At 43.6% G+C, this 16,549-nt stretch overlaps 2 protein-coding genes across 2 annotated transcripts in view; both read left to right on the top strand.

Annotated features, from left to right (window-relative positions):
- Nucleotides 1-5,938, top strand: part of notch2 (notch receptor 2) — a 40,426-nt gene extending 34,488 nt beyond the window's left edge. Inside the window, 8 exon segments of the mRNA XM_068725880.1 lie at nucleotides 78-285; nucleotides 556-640; nucleotides 784-937; nucleotides 1,024-1,343; nucleotides 1,523-1,670; nucleotides 2,084-2,181; nucleotides 2,424-3,755; nucleotides 3,757-5,938. Of these exon segments, the coding sequence (XP_068581981.1) occupies nucleotides 78-285; nucleotides 556-640; nucleotides 784-937; nucleotides 1,024-1,343; nucleotides 1,523-1,670; nucleotides 2,084-2,181; nucleotides 2,424-3,755; nucleotides 3,757-4,074 (2,663 nt within the window). The 3' untranslated portion in view covers nucleotides 4,075-5,938.
- Nucleotides 5,939-6,726: 788 nt separating this feature from the next.
- Nucleotides 6,727-16,520, top strand: slc35a3a (solute carrier family 35 member A3a). Its single transcript, XM_068725907.1, has 8 exons — nucleotides 6,727-7,203; nucleotides 7,353-7,562; nucleotides 8,748-8,902; nucleotides 9,000-9,122; nucleotides 12,931-13,105; nucleotides 14,316-14,434; nucleotides 14,780-14,913; nucleotides 15,040-16,520. Exons 2-8 carry the CDS (start codon nucleotides 7,373-7,375, stop codon nucleotides 15,128-15,130), a joined length of 987 nt encoding a protein of 328 aa, XP_068582008.1. The 5' UTR covers nucleotides 6,727-7,203; nucleotides 7,353-7,372; the 3' UTR covers nucleotides 15,131-16,520.
- Nucleotides 16,521-16,549: the final 29 nt, after the last annotated feature.

The following is a 16,549-nucleotide window of genomic DNA, read 5'->3' as shown; positions in this document are numbered from 1 at the left end:
GCCCGTCATTCAACAGTTAAACCTAAACCAAATGAAGACGAAACAACTGGTATTAGACTTGTCTTTCTATCTTCCAGCTGAGCCTCCGGTTGACTCACCAGTTCCAACGCCTCTGATGTACCTGGTTGGAGTGGCAGTGGTTATTATTCTGCTGATCCTTGTGCTGGGGATGCTAGCAGCCAAGAGGAAGCACAAACACGGCGCCCTGTGGCTTCCTGACGGCTTCTTGGCCAATAAGAATGACAAAAGGCGGGAGCCTGTCGGACAGGATGACTTTGACATGAAGTGAGTGGATGTACAGACCAAAAGCTTGTGTTAGAGAATATTTAAAACAAGATATATTATAACGGATACTGTTATGTGTGGGACTTCATACCAGAGTAAAATGTAGATGCGGCCATGTATCACTGCTACTGTTAAGAAACGTGTGTGGACGATACAAGGTTGTACTCTCCGGCTCCCAGGGATCAATACTACTGTTTGATTGAGTGTTAAGCAGAACCAAATGGAAATGTTACTATTGCTTAAACTTTTGTCTTTTTTTTTTCGTATCAGGAATTTCAAGACCCAGGATGCCATGATGGATGGAGTTCAGAGTCAGAGGTGGCTGGAAGACGAGGTCCCACCCAAGAAACCGAGAGTAAGTGAATTGAGAGAGAAAAAAAACGACGGTTCAAAAAGAAAGCTGATGGATTGGAGTAGTTTAAATTCAATTGGGTAAGGACCATGAGGAAAGGTTGTTTTTTTTGTGAATGTTGTTTCAAGTTTTGTTGCTTTTTATAGACTGAAGACAAACCCTTGCTGCCCATCGCTATGGATGGAGGTGTTGACCGAAGGGAGTGGACCCTGCAGCATCGCAAGGCTGCCGACATCTCGCTCACTCCCCCACAGGCCGACCTGGATGCTGACTGTCTGGATGTCAACGTCAAGGGACCAGGTGAGAAGAAGAAAAATATCTTATAAGCTTCTAAACCTGATCAACTTCAAGAGCTTCCTCATATATTTCTTTTCTTTTCTTCTCAGATGGCTTCACCCCACTGATGCTGGCATCGCTGCGGAATGGTGGAGGCCCGGACTGCAGCCTGCATGGAGAAGAAGAGGAGGAGAGCGGAGGAGATGAACCGGGGCCGAGTGTCATTTCAGACCTGATTGCTCAGGGTGCTTCTTTGATGGCTCAGACTGACCGTACGGGAGAAACGGCGCTCCACCTGGCTGCCCGCTACGCCAGGGCTGATGCTGCTAAGAGACTGCTGGACGCTGGCGCCGATCCCAACGCCCACGACAACATGGGCAGGACTCCTCTGCATGCGGCCGTGGCGGCCGATGCCCAGGGAGTCTTCCAGGTGAGAAAATCTGAATCGGTTATAAACTTTGAATTTGATATTGGTCAGCCAAAACAATGTTGTCATTAGAAGATCATAAACAAGGGAAACGGTAATCCCTATGAACCGATAATTATTCTATTTTCTTTCATGTACTTTTCCCATCATATCTCAAGTGTCTGTATCTTTTGTCTTCTCAGATACTGATCCGTAATCGTGCAACAGAGCTGGATGCCCGGATGAACGACGGCACTACTCCACTGGTCCTGGCAGCCCGGCTAGCTGTGGAGGGCATGGTGGAGGAGCTGATCCACTGCCATGCTGACATCAATGCTGTAGACGACCACGGTGAGCAAGCTTTTCATATAGCTACTCTTCCTGGGGAATGCTTTATTTTTGTACTGTAAGTCTGGTGTATGAATTACAGCATATCATGCACACTTATTTGGATTACGATATTGCTCGTATTGACACTGCAGTATTAGTATGCAGAATTATGCTTGTAGGTAAGCGGGACAAGCTAATTAGACCCGTTCATGCAAATTGCACGTGTTCATGGTAGTAAACCTTTAAGACACTGCTTGCTTCAGTCCTTTAAAATCTGTTCATATAGTAACATTTAAGACTTGAAGAGCTCTGATTATTAACAAAAAAATACTTATGAATGGATGGAATGTAACAGAAAAACAAGCTAGTAGTTATCTCATTCTGTTTAACATGGATGTTCTTCTCTGTCTTCTCTCCCCGTCCAAACATTACAGGCAAATCTGCTCTTCACTGGGCAGCTGCGGTTAATAACGTGGAGGCCACACTCGTGCTTTTGAAGAACGGAGCCAACCGTGACATGCAAGACAATAAGGTTGGTTCTTTGTTTTCATTTATGATTTTTCAAACCATAGTTCCTTAGATGAAAATGACTCATTACACTACTAAAGGAAGTATCTGGAGGTAAGTCTACTGAGACAAATGTAGAAAGTTATATTTAATCTATATAAAACGTGGCCATCAGACTTTTTTTTCAGAGATACATTTTAAATTGAGACTCCGCTCAAAACAGATCTTTTGTGTATTAAAACCCGCTGCCTGCTGTGTTTCCTTCAGGAGGAGACCCCTCTGTTTCTTGCAGCCAGAGAAGGCAGCTTTGAGGCGGCTCAGGTTCTCCTCGACCACTACTCCAACCGCGACATCACCGATCACCTGGATCGGCTGCCCCGCGACACCGCTCAAGAACGCATGCATCACGACATCGTCCGCCTGCTGGACCAGTACAATTTGGTTCACAGTCCACACAATGGCCCCAACCACATGGGCGGAGGAGGAAACGTTATGTGCGGGGCCAACGGAGTGGGCTTCATCGGCATGCGCCCCGGGCCGCAGGGGAAGAAGAGCAGGAGGGGTGGAGGTGGAGCCAAGGTGGGAGGCGTCGGAGGGGGAGCGAAGGAGCTGAAAGACATGAAGGCAAAGAGAAGAAAGAAGCCCGCTGGAGGAGAGGGGCCGGGTGTGGGTGCTGGAGTGGGAGGAGGAGGAGGAGGTGGAGGAGGAGCGGGAGGTACAGCAGGAGGGAACGCGAATGGCGTCAAGGCAGCAGCAGGACTACCAGAGAGCTCTGTCACCATGTCACCCGTTGACTCCCTGGAATCGCCGCACTCGTACACCGGCGACGTGTCCGGCGCCGTCTCCACCACGGCGAACTCCCCTCCCCTCCTGAGCAGCCCGACCTCCAGACCAATGCTGCCGCCCGTCAGCCACATGCTGGGTCAGCAGCCGGGCTGGGTGGGCATGACCAAGCACGGCTACGGCGGCCACATGTTCGGCCTCGTGTCGCACCAGATGGGGGGGTCTCACCCGGGCATGGGCCAACACCACGGCCAGGGCACGATGCTGACTCCCATGAACGTCACCATGAGCCGAGAGCAGCTGCCGCCCATCGTCACGTTCCAGATGATGGCCCCTGGAGGAGGCCAGGCCATGCTGAAGCAGCCTCAGCCGGGGCAGGTACAGGTCACACAGTCCCAGGGCCAGAGCCAGAATCAGGGTCACTCCCAGCAGGGGCCGGGCCACCTCCGATGCCCCCAGGGTATGATGTACCAGATGCCTGAGCAGATGAGCATGGCGCGAGGGCTCTCCCACGCCCTGCAGCACCCCCACACCGTCAGCCACGGGGGCCACGGCGGGATCGAGGGCCAGTCTCGGCCGCTGCCCTCCTATCCGCCCATGCAGAGCCCTGTGGATAAGTACCCCACTCCCCCCTCCCAGCACAGCTACACCACCACTGGCTCAGAGGGCACCACCCCGGGCCACTCTGCCCACCCACCCAGCGAGCACCCGTATCTCACCCCCTCCCCCGAGTCCCCGGACCCTTGGTCGTCCTCTTCGCCGCACTCCAACTCGGACTGGTCTGACGTCACCACCAGCCCCACCCCTCTGGGGAACCCCCACCACGCACTGCCGTCTTCGCACCACACACACATTCCAGAGCAGGTGCAGCTGCAGCCGCAGTCGCAACAGATGCAGCAGGCCTCTCAGCCAGCTCAGCTCGGCAACATGCAGGTGTTTGCGTAGGCCGGCCGGAGGGAAGCGTGAACAGACTGACTTTGGGGTTCTGTGTAGTTACATAACAACACGTGAACTCGTACGATGCTCTTTCTCGTGTCTCGTTGATTCTCTTTCTGTTCTTCATTATAGTAATCGGTCACTTCCCCTTTCATGTTCTCTTCTCCTCTTTGCACTTACGAAAAAACAGTTTGCATAGTTTCTAAAAACGTCATTGAGTATTATCAGCGATGTCAAAAGTTCTCACTTCCTAAAAGAACGCAGTGAGCTGTCCGTCACGAGATAAGATCAGCTTCCATGTAGATCCTGGGATCCCAGCCGAGCATCCTCTTGCTCTCCGTTGCCGAAGTCAAGACTTTTCTTTTTTTTTTTTGGCCTTTGGCACACAAACTGTTTTATTGAGGGATCAACGAGGAAGTGCCAACCAGATGGCGGCCGGGTGGTGTTGCATCAGAAAAACAGACTGTTCAGATGGACACTGAGATGGGGCAGAGGACGTTCTGCACTGATAGTGTCTAACGGTGTCACTTCTTTCTGCTATATGCTACCCTTCTGTGTAGTGTAATGTGATTAACCTGCCAATACTAACCCGTCGTCGCAACCGTTCACTCTACTTTTTTTTTAATACGATGGGTCACATCCAATTAATGCTTTAATTCAGCAAAACTACCTAGTTGTTGCCTTATTGTTTTTTGTTTTTTTATTCATGCATTGTTTTTGTAATGTGCTAAAGGGGGAATTTTATAAAATGCTGTCGCGTGACTAGAAAGACAAACATCGAGTAAATTACAGATTAAATAGAAATGCACTCACATGCATGTTGTTACTAAATGGCTCTACGCTCGTGCTAACAACGTAAATGTATTTACTGCATCGGTTACAGTCGCTCGATATTAGCATTTCCCACCGAGCGTCTGAACACACAGAAGGTTCAATAAAAGCGGTTTTCACTTGCGCTGCCGTCGGAGCAGTGAGAGCAGAGCACGTGTTGAAGAAAGTTACTGTTACAGAGAAACAAAAGAAAGTTGCTGTGGATGCAGTTACACCACGTCTTAGCACAGACGGTACCACTATATCTCATGTGTTGTTGAGGGATTAATTAAGCTTGACAAACTTTATGCAAAAACATACGTTAGTTTTAGTATGTTGTATGATGAAATGTACATAGACTTACAGCACATTCTGCTTGTTATTACTGAGCTCGATTTGGCAAAGACATGTTGACTTTAAAACGTCTGTTTTTTTTGTTGTTGTTTTTTTTTTATATGAATTCTGTTCGCACTTCTTGAATGATCCTGAATGTTACAGAGGTGCATGTTTTTACTTTTAAACTGCCTCCTTGCTAAATGTTTTCTCTTTTCAAAAATCATGTATAACCAGTTTTGCCTTTTGCTTAACTACAATCAGTGTATCTCTGCACCTTTTGTAATTGTAATGATTCATAAACCAAGTCTGGAGGCGAGTACGGTTTGATAAAGTATTTTTTTTTTTTTTTTAAGTTGATGTTGATCATATGACTGATCTGTAAACACAGACAATCATTCAATCGTTTTATTTTTGAAACTTCAAAAAAAGAACATCAGTGTCTCTTTAGACCAAATTATTATTTTATTTTTTTCTGCCAAAAAATGTACATCATGTCCAAATGTATCAGTTGTTGCCCTTGTTTTGATAGACACATGACACAGTTTGAATTACTACTGCAGTCGTCTCTGTGAACAAACCACAGGATTCACCGGGGCGTTTTCCTCCTTCCTAATGATGTAGTTTACCAAATCATGTGTACTGTTGAAGTGTCAGTCAGCCTTTTTATTTACAATTGAGCATGTCAGTTCCCATTCATATGCAAGGCCATGTGTCATGTTTCTGTATATAAAATGTTTTTTTGTATTGTACTTTTCCTCTGTTAACCAAATAGCCTATAATATACATGCCATATGAAGTAGTTGTCACCATGTTTGTAAAAGGTAGATGAACTAAAACTGATGAAAAAATAAGTTGTCAAAAAAAACCAAATGATCAACCAAATGTGCTTCCTGAAATAAAGCCCAGATCTTCGTAGACTTTTGCTTTTGTCTTTTTTTAAGTGTGTGTTTTTACACAAGTTCAGACACCTAGTTTTAAATAGTTTCACATAAAAATGTAAGTATGACACAGACAGAATTAAAACGGATGAAAATATGATACTTTTTGAAAGTATAGAAAAAAGATTCAGGACCACAACTTCATTCCATCGATGAATTTTACTGCTTCATCAGGGTACGAAATACAGGTTTGATGGGTAATCAGATAATTTGATGGATAGCGTTTTGTATTTTACTAAAAAATAACACCAGTATTGAACTAATACTGATTTGCCTTTCAGAGCCTTGGATTCAATATGTTCTATCCTTCTTGTATCTTTCTCAAATTTAAATTAAAATATGTTTGGGTCTGTGGTTCAGCCTTGCCCACTCAACACCGCTATTATCATGGACAGTGCTATATAGTACAATGTTAAGATATTGATAACACTAATTAAATACATTACTACAGGACAGAAGCAATGTCCCAGACAACAAAAACAAGTCTTGGCTTTTTTCCACCATTGTTTCACTAATTGCACTGGATGTTCAATTAAAGATAAGATAATCCTTTATTATTCAATTAACTGTTTACATTCAAATATACTAATGTGGTGGGACTTTAATGGGTCATTAATGTTTAGTAATTATACATGGTGCTTTGTTATCCCACATGTTAATAAATATAAAAAAATATGAGTCGTGCAGTTTTGCTGCCGGTCCAGCAGGAGGCGCTGCTTCGCACAGGAAGCTTTGGCAAAAAATAAAAAATAAAAGACGAGGAAGAAAGCTGTGCTCGGTCACGGAAGACATTCAGGATTTTACATGTTTGAGATTATTTTCTCTCTCTTCTGCAGACTTCCGCGGTATCATTTACTCTTTCCCTCGGCCGTTAGTTGAAACTTAACTGCTCTTAACGATGCGGCAGTCGACGCGGAAACCCCGGTAAGAGACCGTGGAGTTAAGCGTAGACGGTGGATCTCCAGTCCGGGTCAACGGACGGAGTGCTGCTGTTTTGACAACTGGGTTGAGCCTCCAGCATACCTGGTCCGTCTGTCCGAGAGAGAGAGAGAAAGAAGAGAGAGAGAGAGAGAGAGAGAGAGAGAGAGAGAGAGAGAGAGAGAGAGAGAGAGAGAGAGAGAGAGAGAGAGAGAGAGAGAGAGAGAGAGAGAGAGAGAGAGAGCAGACACGAGCCCAAGTTTAAACCCTAAAGTTATTTTACAAATATCTACGTCCGTGAAGCAGCTTCTACGGCGAGTGTGAATGTGAGTAAAAACCTCTTTCTGTCTCTCAAAGTCTTTTTTTTCCACTTCTCACTACGGTTCTGTATTTACCTCCTTACATTTCTGACATTTCTAACTAATTGAACCGTATATTTTATATCGTATTTTAAAAAAATGTTTCCTGTGTCCAGCCTCTCACCGACCAGAGGTCATGGCCTCTTCCCGGCTGAAGTACCTCTCTCTGGGCGTGCTGGTGTTCCAGACCACCTCCCTGGTGCTCACCATGCGGTACTCCCGCACCTTGCAGGGCGAGGGCCCGCGGTACCTGGCCTCCTCGGCTGTGGTGGTGGCCGAGGTGCTGAAGATCCTCACCTGTGTGCTGCTCGTCTTCAAGGAGCACAGTGAGTGCAACCGGAACATACTGCTGTCATGTCACCGTAAACACCAGCACCGCTGTACCGCTTTAGAGGCCGGAACCAAGCTCGTGTTTGTCCTTTTTTTTTGTTGTTGCTCAAATTAATGAAGGAAATCTTCATTCAAATATCAAAATTGTTTTTAATGCTGTCATTTTCACTTTCAGCCCAAACTATGACATGATTTTAATATCTGCTAATATCTTTAAAACCGTGTTAATCAAAAGAAAAATCAAATAAAAAGACATGAACACTGCCACACTAATATTACATGAAAATATTACCGAACTTCAATACTCAAATCCTACCTGACTAATAATAGCTCCGCTCTATAACTAGACAAACCCTCCTCACTCTGTTGATCAGGTTTGTCCTCTTTCTACTGAAGCAGAACAATTAAATTGGGAACGTTCATTGAAGTGGTTTGATCTCTTTGAATTACACCTGTCCTAATTCCTGACGCAAACTATCTGAATTATCTGTAAATATTTGAGTAATCCGATAGAAACGGTGCCAGAGCTGGCAAACTACTCCAGCACCACTTCAGAAAACAATCTTATCTTTACGACCAACCACTTTTACTACAAGCGTATCGAAAACAGCAAAGTGAAAACAGCAAAGTGAAAACACTGCGCTGCTCTGTCATGTTTGCTTTAGTATCATCACAACCCGGATAAAAGGCTGCAACAGGAATGGGAGACCCGACGAGTTGAAAGTGATAAATAAGCGCATTTATTTAAAGTAATACATAAGTTAATACATAAGTTAAACAAATGTGGAGAGTCAGTATTGTCAGGATGTGGGAAAATGCCTGAAACAAACAAAACAAAACAGCTGCCGTGTCAGATAAGGAAAAGATCCGTGTTCAGGAGGTCAGTCTGTACAGCTGGCACTCCCACCAGGACCAGGTGTGGCTCACCGGCTGACGTGCAACGACCTGAATGACCGAAAGAGACGGCAAACAGGACACAGACCCCTAGTGGAAGGGAGGGGTGCTCACAGTCTGAACATGCAGATCTCATACAAAGACCTCAGCACCCAGTTAAAAAGACAAACTTACTCCACAGCTCTTTTTTTTTTTTTTATAAAGACTCTCTACATCCTGTCAAAGCTGAGTGGATTCATATCCATCCAGCGTTCTAACCAACTCACTAACTGTCGTCGTTTCTTCAGAATACAGCATGCGAGCTCTGAACAGCGTTCTGCGTCAGGAAATCACCCAAAAGCCCATCGAAACGCTGAAGCTGGCGATCCCCTCCGGGATCTACACGCTGCAGAACAACCTGCTGTACGTCGCCTTGTCCAACCTGGACGCAGCCACCTACCAGGTACGGCCCGAGGGGCGGGGACCTCATGTGTCTTTTTATGAGCCTTTCAGCAATCGGCACATCCTTTTTTTTTCCGCATCCCTTTTGTCTCCACCAGGTGACGTACCAGCTGAAGATCTTGACCACGGCTCTGTTCTCGGTGTCCATGCTGGGCCGCCGGCTGGGCGTCTACCAGTGGCTCTCGTTGCTGGTTCTTATGGCCGGGGTGGCTCTCGTGCAGGTCCGTCCCAGCTTCTCGTCTGTTTATTATACATTACACATCATTCCTCCATCGTCTAGAAATAGGCCACGTAACATCCTCTCTGTGGTTCCGCTTGATAGAAATATAATTGTGAGCACATGGAGACCACGTGAGCGTTTAAATAGAGCCTTTTATTCTCTAATAATCAGGTTAAATGTTTTGGTATGATGAAGAAGAAGAAGGGACTTTTCTCCCCAGAGTAATGGTGATCAGTCGCGTCCAACATTGAGTAACAGTCTCTAGTTCCAGCCTCTCAAATGTGGGGAAATGCTGTTTTCTTTTCATCTCATTGTTAACTGAAGAGCTTTGTGTTTTTCACTGCTGGTGGAACAAAGCAAGAATCAAACAGAAGCACTGCACACACTCTATTAAACACTCTATTAAACGCTCTATTAAACGCTGTATTAACAGCTGATTGTGATCTGCATGATTGAGAGTCGATATACTCTCATGTTGGCCCAATCGGAGCTGAACAACGCGGTCTGGTCCACATGGAGGACAGAGCAAGCCTCCATGTGAAAGGAACACGAAGCATCAAGTTCAGTATTAAAATAGCATTAAAAAATAAGTCAAATATATATCATAAATCATTTAAAAATACAAATATCCTAGAAATAATTATATTGAAAATACATACAAAAAAGGTAGAACAATAATAGTAGATTATTTGTTCTATATTACTATTTTATTATTACCAATATATAGTATTAGCCCAAAAGAAAGAAAATAATAATTCAGGAATGCAGGCATGTTCTGTATAAATAGCTACATATTGATAACAACACATACGAGGTTGAGTTTAAGTTTATTAAAACTACGATACAGGAAAATACAAGATGCTCAAATTTGTATTGATGAAGAAAACATAATTTATAGAACAAAGACATTTTCTTCGTCACTTTGTGCTCTGAATATTTGCTTTAGGCATTTTGTCGCTATTCTCTGTAGACTCCGTTGTAAACCTTGGACTATAGAATCTCACCTCGTGTAGATTTCTCAGTATTATTCCTCTACCTCTTTACACTCGAGTTGCTTCTTTTCTTCCTGTACAGAATTATACTGCAACACATTATAACATCCGTCTCATTAGTGCCTTTTACATCTAAAAGAGAGAGAGAGAGCATGGGGCCGGTTCTGTAGGTGTCACTTTGTCTAATTAAGCATTTCCTCTGCTGTGTGTTGGAAGTGTGCCTATTATTATTTTAATTAACTCTGTGATCTCTAGTTTCTTCTTGTGGCCAGATAAGGAAAAGAGTGTCAGTGGGAGTTGTGTGGTTATTGAAATGTTTGATAAATAAAACAAAAATAATGACGCCTCAACTGGAACGCTGAATAAATATTGGCCACCAGTGGTTACGAGGGATGATGAACGATGAAGTGTGAGATCTCCTCCTCCTCCTCCTTCCTCTTGGCAAAATAAAATAAAATCTGGTATTACGCCGGATGTGATCTTAATCCTGGCTGAGCCCTCAGACAGAAGCACAATAGAGGAAGAGGAGACGAAGATGCACCTTCATAAATCTACAGCAGGGGTATTCAATTAAAGTTCAGCGAGGTCCAGTTAGAGAGAATTTCCTCATCCGAAGGTCCGGAACACCAAATAACGTCTGTATGTCGTCAACGCCTGACTGTCAAATCAATTAAAGAAAGTTCAATTGAATAATATCCAAACAATATTTATTGTCAGATTTCAAATTGAACTGGATTAATTATAAATAATATATACTCTAATAATACATAAATGTTCTCTTATTTCAAGTAAAATCTAGGCTGAATTAAAAAAAATAAAATTCATATCAGTAAGCTTTCGAAAAATGTGACTCCTAAAATAAAGTACTTAATTTTAGAAAAATTAATTTAACTGAATTGTCTTTAAAGGTCAATCAAAAAAGCCATGATATCCATATTATTTTCATTTTGTAAGAAGAGAACTTTGTGTTCAGGGACTCTATCTGTGGTTATTGAAACCACTTGTTTCAGCTCTATCCTCTCTGTTAACTTTGTTGGACAGTGAATTAATGTGGCAGGATTCTGATCATTTTGGTCTCTTGGATCGTTTATTCTTTTTGGACCTTCATTTTGGATTTGAGTGGCGACGTTTGCTCGAAAGATGTGTGCTTTGTCTCGTAGTGGAGCTTCACATTACCGCTTGTAAACTCACTCCACGGTCTCTGAACACATGAGACCTTCTGGTTTTGATCTGCCTGTAGGAAGAATGAAGATATGAGAGTCTGTTGATTCGTGGTTAAAGACTCTTGTCTCTCTGGTCACATTTCCCGTCTTAGAGAACACCATGTGAAATCACACATTATATGATTTACAACGCATGTAAATGGTCTGTGTGTTTCCTGCACCGCTGAACGAGTGCCGTAATGGCTGGAAAAGCTGCGCCGTTAAAAATAAAAGCACTCTTGATCATTAATTTATTAACCGATTCTTGATCATTAATTTATTAATGATCAATTATCGGTTTTAGGTACGGGTCCGCATACAACGGCGTTTGGGTCCGTAACCGGACCGCGGCCCGCCTATTAGTGACCCCTGATCTACAGGATCAGACGGGTGGAAACATTTACTCCTAAACTGTGTGGGGATGTAGCGGAGGTTCATCCACGACGCCTACCGGAGGCTGGAGTAACAGATCATCATCATCATCATCATCATCATCATCATCACGTATGATATGAACACGGAGCCTGTTTGTACAGTATCGCAAACAAACAAACAAACAAACAAGCGGGGGGGGGGGGGGGGGGGGGGAACAGCTGCTAGGAAGTACTTGGCCTGTTCTGAATTGATAGGACTTCCTCATTGTCACTGGATTGTCAAGGTTCAGCTGTTAGTTCTCACTCAGCAGGGTTTGTTTGTGGAGGAAGTAAAGAGGTGGCAGACAAACGGCATCTTGTTCCAAAAAAAAAAAAGATCTTTTTTTTTTTTTTTGGGTTTATCCAAAGAAGAAGTGCAGCGGAATACTTTTCTGACTGTGCACGAGCAGAGATCATCACCTTTTTTATGTTGTTTTTTTTGCATGAACACCCTTTTTTTTTTTTTTTTTAGCTTACTGCAGCACATAACGCAGGAACTCGCAGTCTGCAGCATTTTAACAACTTGGCAAAGCTGTGAAGATGCCTTTTTGTATGAATTTCAGTTACGCAGCATCCTGACTTCAGAGAGTGGTTGTCAACCATTACAGAGAGTTCAGTACTAAGTACGCTCTTATAGTTTCATCGGCATCTTTAGACGTTTAGACCGTCAGTACCTATAAGTAGTGTTTTGCATCATCTCCTATTCAATCTGGGTGTGTATAGTGCTGTTTCCTTTTGCGGCACTTAAATAGAAATTTTGGGGGAAAAATGCTTATTAACTTTCTTCTTCTTCACTTGTAATTAATATACAAATGGTAATTTCAGTGGTGACGTATTCATTTAAATGTTATGCTCCTAGAAGGTTAGATTGGCTTTTCTTTTTTTATTTGTATGCTTCCTCAACTTTTGTCCACTTCTAGGTTTAGAGATTTAATATTTTGAGCTAAAACTAAAGGTCCACTTACTAGCTTTCTACCACATCTTGCAGTCTTCCTCACAGGGAGGGGTTTGCTTTTAGTAGATATCTTCTGGGAGGATTTCTGTCGGTTTTTTATTACGTGACGACAACAAAGCTATCTTCATCTGCTGGAGACAACCCGCTTGATGCAGTTGATCTGTCTGGAAAACGTTACTAAATGAACAGTCAACAATGAACTTTCCAGCTCGAGGTTTAATACAAAGTGTTTCTCTTGTGTTTGCAGTGGCCCTCTGAGTCTCCAGCGGCCCCAGAGAAGGATGCCGTCTCCACGGGCTCCCAGTTCGTCGGTGTGACGGCGGTTCTGGTGGCGTGCTGCTCCAGCGGGTTCGCCGGCGTCTACTTTGAGAAGATCCTGAAGGAGAGCAAACAGAGCGTCTGGGTCCGCAACATTCAGCTGGGTCAGTATTCCTCCGTCAGTTATTCTTCATAAGAAATGGAAGTTTGTGACATTTTAATCAATGCACGTCCATCAGCAGAAGAACAGTGTGGTGAGATGTTGGAAAAGGCGCTGCCTCCATGTTCTGGAGTGAGCTCTTTCTTCCCTGTGCCGAGAGCCAGCTGGGCTTTTTACCTCCGATATGTTTCTGTTAAGATGAATGTTCCTGTCTAGTTTATTTTTACCCCGGAGCGTGTGAGGCTTGTGTTAAGTCTCCTGCGATTCCCGGCGTGAACTCGGAGCTTTTTCACCTGCATTAAATGTTGGAGTCTAGATCTGCAACGAGAGCAGAGAGACGAAAAGTGCTGTGCATGTTTTTGTTGTTGTTGTAAAAGTGATGCAAGAAAATGTAAAAAGAAGGATGAAGGAATTAGTGTTAGTTACAGTTTTATTTTGGAAAGTACAGGAGATAAGCAATGTAGTTGGAGTACATGAATATTAAAGGATTAGTTTGATATTTTCAGAAAATGCTTATTTGGCTTTCTTGCCGAGAGTTTGATTGATATCTCGCTCACACTGGAGCTAGAGCAAGGAAAGGGTTAATGCTAGCTTTGTTTACTTTAGCGTTAGGACTGGACACAGAACGAGGCTCGCTCTGACCCAGGATTCAATTCAGTTAACTTCACTTTTATTACTAAAGCAGTTCAGAGTTCTTTACATAAAAAACTATGAAATCTGACACCAAGTTAGGCTTGTGCCGGTATCATGGTATCGAAACAAACTGACGTGTGTGTGTGTGTGTGTGTGTGTGTGTGCGTGTGCGTGTGCGTGTGCGTGCGAGTTAAAGGTACAGACAGGAACAGTCTGGCTGCACAGTTGCAAACCTACAGTACATACAGTAACTATCATAGTAACTAATGGTAATAATATTACAAATAATACCGTGAAACAGTGATATTTTCTGAGATGTTATCATGCTAACACGCTAAACTAAAGTTCTGTCTTAACACACAGCAGTCTGTTTATCTATGAAACTGAATTGTACAAAGTTTAGTTTTATTTTGATAGGGTGGATTCTTATAGATGGATCGTGTGTGTGTGTGTGTGTGTGTGTGTGTGTGTGTGTGTGTGTGTGTGTGTGTGTGTGTGTGTGTGTGTGTGTGTGTGTGTGTGTGTGTGTGTGTGTGTGTGTGTGTGTGTGTGTGTGTGTGTGTGTGTGTGTGTGTTTCCAGGGCTGTTTGGTCTGGTGTTTAGCCTCTTTGGGATGATTGCCTTCGACGGGGAGAAGGTGCAGGAATCGGGGATGTTCCAGGGATACAACACCGTCACCTTGACTGTCGTAGCGCTGCAGGTAAACGCTCACATCGACGCCGCTACAACGACAGATTTAATTACCACAATAGCTTTTGCAATTATGCAAGACGCAGTCACAAAACTAGTCGAGTTCCAAGATGTGGTCTGAGCGAGGGCGCCGTCAGTAAGGGGGTAGGAGATGAGGAAGGAGGCCACTTTACACCCCTGGCCTGATTTGCTGTGATAAGAAGGCCTCCAGTTCAATATGTTTTCCCACCGAACTGTTGGTATATTATCAAGCCTCTGGGGTAACGGACTCTTTATTTCATGAATCAGACTCCCTCTTGGACCGTTCAGGTCATGCCTTTGTCCATCTGTGTCCGTGTGTTTGTTGTTTCTCCAGGCGCTGGGTGGTCTGGTCATAGCAGCGGTCATCAAGTATGCAGACAACATCCTCAAGGGCTTCGCTACATCGCTCTCCATCATCCTGTCAACTCTCATATCGTACTTCTGGCTGCAGGACTTCGACCCCACTGGGTAGAGGAAACAGTCACTCCTTCTCCCTCTGTCTCTCTTCTGTTGTTCTTTTTGTTATGTCTTTTGCTTTCCTCTCTCATAACCACTATTTCTCGAGCTGACGCTGTCGTCTGCTGTCGTCCACAGCGTGTTCTTCCTGGGGGCCATTTTGGTCATCGCAGCCACTTTCCTCTACGGCTACGAAGGCAGGCCATCCCCCAACCCCAGCAGGGCGTAGGACACTCGGGGCTGACTCTACAGCAGCAGCAGTAGGAGGTCCTGTTGAAGCGACAAGACGTGGAGTTGAAAGGAGGACAGAGAGCTGGAGGAAAAGAAGGGGAAAGGTCTTTATCATCATCATCATATATATATATATGTATATGTATATGTGTATATATATATATATATATATGTATATGTATATGTATATATATATATATATATATATATATATATATATATATATATATATATATATATATATATATATATATATATATATGTGTATGAAGAGCGGAAAAAGACAGTAATAAAAAAGCAAGCACAACGCTGCGATGGCTCTCACACACCAAAAGTGCCTCAGCTGAGAAGGGCAACCAATGAGAAAAGAGAACCGTGGCGAAACAGGATTGTATGTTTTTCTTTGTTCCTATATTTACAGATGTAGATTCTCGGCAGGACCGACTGATTGTGTTCATTCGAGCCTGTTTGGCTGCTTTTCGCTGTTACTGCCGCATCAGTCACACATTTCACAACGACAAAGGATCAAAAGGGGCAGAAGTTTCTTAAGATGTAGTGCGATTTTTAGCCAACAATTGTTGGCTTGTCCACCTCAGAGGTGCAGTGTTTAAGACTCTTGTAAAGTCTTTTTTTTAATTTTTTTTATCCCACTTAAAAATGGCTTTCAAAGCCATTTTCCCCTAAAATAAACATTCCCGGTCATTGTTTGCTGTAAAGGGCACGGTCACACGTGCAACATGTGCATTTTTACTTGATGTTTAACTTTGGTGACCTGCGAAGCCGAAGCCTCAACCTATAGCAAATAAGTGTGTGTGTGTGGTTGACCCCTCTTGGCACCGCCCACATGTGTGATCGTGCACTACAGCGATGTACAATATGTACAATACCACAGGCTCTACCCAAGCCCTCAAAGCAGTGTATCCAGTTCTCCTGATGCATCTGTAGCTCTAACAGGTTTAAGATGCCTGGGAGGCATAACTCACCGTTACACCACGGTAGTCGCAATCACCATAACTAGCATTGTTTCCTTAATAACGGCTCCCATTGTTACATTTCATTCAGCTATTTTTGGAAACTGCTTTTGTTGCCAGGCAACATACAGTCATTGGGACGTCTTTGAGACAATACAGTGACAGAACTACGGTGTGACCGGTCTGTCTGTCTGTCTGTCTGTCTGTCTGTCTGGTGGAGTTGATGTTTTGCAGTCATCTGGGAGCACGAATCAAAAGCTTCAGGAATAAAAAGTAATTAGAAAAACAGTTCAAGGGTGTAACGTCAGTTGTTGTTTAAAGATGTTTGATTTTTGAAGTGATCATTTTGTACATCTTGAAACGATGTTAACCTGGGGCGTAAATAATCACCACCATTAAAACTGTAATCTAAATGAATTGTCTGTTTAACTTATTCATTAATTCAT

The sequence above is a fragment of the Cebidichthys violaceus genome, unplaced genomic scaffold (genome assembly GCF_023349555.1).
Source record: "Cebidichthys violaceus isolate CVI_PGR_0920_01 unplaced genomic scaffold, fCebVio1.0.p SCAF_37, whole genome shotgun sequence".
Lineage (NCBI taxonomy): Eukaryota > Metazoa > Chordata > Actinopteri > Perciformes > Stichaeidae > Cebidichthys > Cebidichthys violaceus.
The sequence above is the reverse complement of the archived record's forward strand: the minus strand, read 5'-3'. Positions and strand labels throughout refer to the sequence as shown.